At 59.4% G+C, this 4470-nt stretch overlaps 1 protein-coding gene across 1 annotated transcript in view; it reads right to left on the bottom strand.

Annotated features, from left to right (window-relative positions):
• Window positions 1–937: 937 nt before the first annotated feature.
• The window catches only part of INHBB (inhibin subunit beta B), a 28612-nt gene continuing 25079 nt past the window's right edge, over window positions 938–4470 (bottom strand). Inside the window, exons 6-7 of the mRNA XM_004388014.1 lie at window positions 4156–4464; window positions 938–1713 (exon numbers count right to left, since the gene is read on the bottom strand). Of these exons, the coding sequence (XP_004388071.1) occupies window positions 938–1713; window positions 4156–4464 (1085 nt within the window). The remainder of the gene's footprint in view (window positions 1714–4155; window positions 4465–4470) is intronic.

The raw sequence follows: 4470 nt of genomic DNA, 5'->3' as shown, positions 1-4470 counted from the left end.
ACCCCTCCATCGCCTCTTCTGGGCTCACCCACTTGCCTCGGGGTCATTCCCACCCCTCCTAACCAGTCCAAGATGTCCCCAGCAAAGGACGCAGATTGCAACTTTTTTTTTTTTTTTTTTTGCCCATTTAGAACAATTAGATTTTTAACTTAAAGGTCATACCTGGTAGAAAAAGCCCCTTTTCCGTTATACAACGGGCACAGATGACCTGTCAACTGCTAGTGGTCAGTTAAAGCATCAAATTAAAGCCCCTCTCCTCTCCCCTCTCCCACCCCCCCAAAAAAAACACACTAAGTCACATCAGGGACCCAAGTGACCAACAGTCCAATGTCACCACCCCTGATCCATGGTCCCCGGCAGGCGGGTCCTGTCTGGCCCTCTTGCGTCTCTGCAAGGCTCCTTGATCTTGCCACATGAAGGAGCCCAAGCAGGGGTGGCAGAGCAGGCCTCGAAAAGCGAAGGGGGACGGCAGCCCTCGGCCTGCCCACAGGCTCCCTGCCCCCGTGCTGGCTTTTCCTCTCCGGCTCTCGCACTCTCTCTCCCGCTCTCTGTCTCCGTCTTTGTGCTCTTACGTGTGCTCGGAAGGGGTGATTCAGAGTGGCCGGGCCAGCTGGTGGGAATGGTGGCTGTTCACCCCATTCTCTCAGGCTGACAGACATTTGTAGCTAAGCTGCCATTTGTCACCGCATCCATTTGCTGGTATCCTGGAGGCTGCTGTGTGGGTGGCAGGATGCGTCTGTGCGTGTTCCGAGTGCATTTTAGAGTTATTTCACGTCCCTCGAGGGTCCTCGCTCTGCTCCCAACGGGTCGCTCTATGCAGTAGAAAAATACATCAGGCCTCACCCTGCCACCACCTCGGCAGCCCCACGGGAGGGCCGCGCTCAGCCCGCCGTGCGCCCCCTGTCCCCAGAGGGGCTGGAGAAGCCCCCGGGGGCCGTCAGGCGCAGCCACACTCCTCCACGATCATGTTGGGCACATCCCGCTTCACGATGTTGTACTCGTCGTCAAAGTAGAGCATGGACATGGTGCTGAGCTTGGTGGGGATGCAGCAGGAGTTGACCATGCCGGGGTTGAGGCCCCGCATGCGGTACTGATTCACCACGGCCGTGTGGAAGGAGGAGGCGGAGCCAGGGACGCCCGCCAAGTAGGCGGGGCAGCTGCCCTCACAGTAGTTCCCATAGTAACCGGTGGGCGCGATGATCCAGTCGTTCCACCCGATGACGCGGAAGTCAATGTAGAACTGTTGCCGGCAACAGAGGTTGGTGCGGCCGTCACACTCCAGGCCCCGCTTGCGGATGCGATGTCTGCTGTCGCCCAGGCGCGCCTGCACCACCACGAAGGGCCGGTGGGACTCCTCGCTGGGGTCCACGAACACCGGCACCACGGCCAGCTCCTGGCAGCCGTCGCACTGGATGTCCAGGCTCAGCCTCCGCTCGCCCCGCTCGAACAGGGCCTGGATGGCCTCGGTCAGCGGGAACGTGTGCCAGCCACTGCGCTTCAGGTCGACCTTCTTGTCCACGGCGCTCCACCTGTCGCCGCGGCCCTGCTCCTGGAAGTACACCTTGACCCGCACCTTCCGCCGGCTGCCCTTCTCCAGCACGTAAGGCAGCAGCTTCACGTAAAGCCACAGGCTGGCCTGGACCACAAACAGGTTCTGGTTGCCCTCGTTGGAGACGAAGAAGTAGAGGCGGACCCGGGAGGAGGCGAGGCCATCTGCGGAGAAGGGGGAGCAGGCCAGGTTAATTCAGGGGGAAGGCAAGGCAGTGGGGGTAACCGGCTCTCGCCTGCCCGGTGCTGGAACGCCCACTCTCCACACTGCTGGAAAACGTTAGTGGCCAAAACTGCCATTCCTGGGACCAGGGCCTCTGACTGTCACCTGGGAGAGGCAGAGAACATTATTTCCTATTCAGAAATCCCAGCCAGGTTGCAGCAGGAGGGTCCGGGCCTATAAAATCCTGCCTCACCTCTCCCAGGCCAGGGCCCCTGGAGACAGGCTGTCAGGCCTCAAAGATCAACAGAGGAACTTGTCAGGAGGCCAAGATCTTAACAAGTTGTTATGGGTATCTGTGAAATCTGAAAAACAAACCCAGCACTGCACCCATGATTGGGGGGGGAAGGGGGTGTTTCAGGAGGGGTTTTTTTTTTTTTTTTTTTTTTTTTTGAGTTAACTTAGGGCATTGCAAAATCGAGCTGGGCTACCTACGGCCTTCTCTGCATTGTTTACCTGAGCAAGACCTGATCCAACCCCCAGGAAACCTCCACTGCAAACAAGAGGCTCTGCTTGGGTTTCTAACACTGGGAGGGGGCTCCGCCAGCTGCACAGCGCAGCCCTCGCCTCTCAGTAGGTCTTCAAGGCACAGAACACGCAGCCTGGAAACGTGAGGTCCATTCCTTCACCAGACCCTGGCTGCCCGTTCACCGCACATTCAAAATCGCCAAGGAAAGGGGGGGTTGGCTTGGGAGTTTGCTCAATAATTCAGTTCAACAGGAGAGGCTGTGCCAACCCACAGCCAACTCCTCTCATCCTACCTTACATTTCAGTGACCCTTCCCTCTGACAATCTCGACTTTTTTCTTTCTCTTCCGCAGGAAGAACAAATAAGGTGACTGTGTGGCCAGGCCTGGGTTTTATCAAACCTCCCACCACCGCCCCTCTGAGCCCCCTTCCCCAGCCTCGCCTGCCTCCCCTAGTAACACAGACATCTGACTTTGAAATGGGGGAAACGGCAGCCTTAAAAGCTGGTCTTGGATGAGCTGCCTGTGACCTGAATCTGTTATTTATAAGTCAAAGAGCTGGCTCCACGAAACGAACCAGAAATATAACAGCCCCCGCTGTCATTTTGTGCCACTGGGACCAAAAGGCCCTCCTCGACCTTCCAGAATCACATTTCTACCCCAGCCCCCAAAGCACCTTTTTATCCGAGCCCTCTAATTGCATGTCCAGCTCCCCTGACTCCAGCGGACAGCTAAAAGGGCAGTGCATTGCTTTCTTAGCACAAACCAGCCCCGATTGTCTCAGCTTTTCTCCACACCCGGCCATGCAAAACTTCTCATCCCTTTTCATCCCCAGGCGGCTCAAGCACGGGCTGCCTGCTACCTGGGGGGAACTTGTAGCCAGGGACACAAACCGCCCGCCAGGCTCTCTGTCCCCACCCCCTGCCCGCACTGGGGCTTCCCTCTCTGAGACCTTCTCTGCAGTCCCCTCGCACAAATGGGGCTGAGCTGGAGGCACAAAAGCCAGCCTGGCTCATCCAAGTCCTGAAAGGACAGCGGAGTCGAAAGCGCTCGCAGCATTTCGAACTGGGCACACTTTCCTCTTTCTTTTAAAGTTCCCAAAGATTTTTTTTTTTTTTCCTCTCCCTGATTTTTATATTTAGACAGTGGTAGAGATTGACTCTCTGGGGCCAGGGGAAAATTCCGGAAAGAACGCCAACCCTTTGTTAACTAGGAACTCAGAAGCTCTTAGGCGAGGTGGCTGCTGTCGCTGTCAGCCGGCCGAAAGGCACCGGGCTGCCCCTGACCCGCGTCTTTCTCTGTGTAAACCATGGAACCTGTTGAGAAGCCTGCCTTCCGCCCGATTCCGGTGCCCACACAATCGGAAGAGAGGTTGCTTAGCTCTCCCCAGCGAGGCTGCAGCAATCCTGGCAAGCCCACGCCACCCGGCGATGGAAGCGGCCCCGAGGGCCTCTCACACAGGCAGGCGCGCGCGCACACACACACACACACACACACACACACACACACACACTCTCTCTCTCTCTCCTCCAGCCCACGTATATCAACAAGCACACACATCTCCATCCACACTGCTAAGCCTACACTCCGTTCGTGGGAAACAAAAACATTAAGCAATCGCCAAGCAAGTGCCCGCGGAGCCAGGGCCGCAGGCATCTGTCGGGAGGGAGGCGCGCGCCAAGACGCCCGGGTGGAGGGCAGGGCGCTCGGCGACGGGGGCAGGAAGGCGTCCGCAATCTGGGATAAGTGAACGGCAACTGGGAGAGAGCGCGCAAAAACACGGCCGAGTGGGCCGGGCCAGAAGTCCGGGGTGCCCCTGGAGAGCGCAGGCAGCGGCGGCGGCGGCCCGCGCGGGCAAGGACAGGGAGGGCGTGAGGGAGGGAGCACGGGCCGCGGCCGGCCGCCCGAGGGCCTCACCCACCTGTCTCGGCGAAGCTGATGATCTCCGACACGCGCTCCTGGCCGTCGGCTGCTGAGCTGGCGTGGCCGTCGACATGCGGAATCTCCACGCGGCCGTCCTCGCGCACCTTGCCCGCGTGCAGCTTGCGCAGGGCCGTGACCATGGCGGCCTTCGGCACGGCGTGCGTGATGTTGGGCCGGCCCCGCATCTGCAGGCGGCTCAAGATGTGCCGCTTCACCGCCTCCAGGAAGTCGCCGTCCACCCGGCCCGGCTCCTCAGGCCGCCGGAAGCCGCCGCACGACGCGCAGGTGTCCTGCGGGCCGCCGGGTGCTCCGG

This window comes from Trichechus manatus, unplaced genomic scaffold (genome assembly GCF_000243295.1).
Source record: "Trichechus manatus latirostris isolate Lorelei unplaced genomic scaffold, TriManLat1.0 scaffold00203, whole genome shotgun sequence".
NCBI classification, from domain to species: Eukaryota; Metazoa; Chordata; class Mammalia; order Sirenia; family Trichechidae; genus Trichechus; species Trichechus manatus.
Note: the sequence above shows the minus strand (reverse complement) of the source record. Positions and strands in the feature narration are given on the sequence as shown.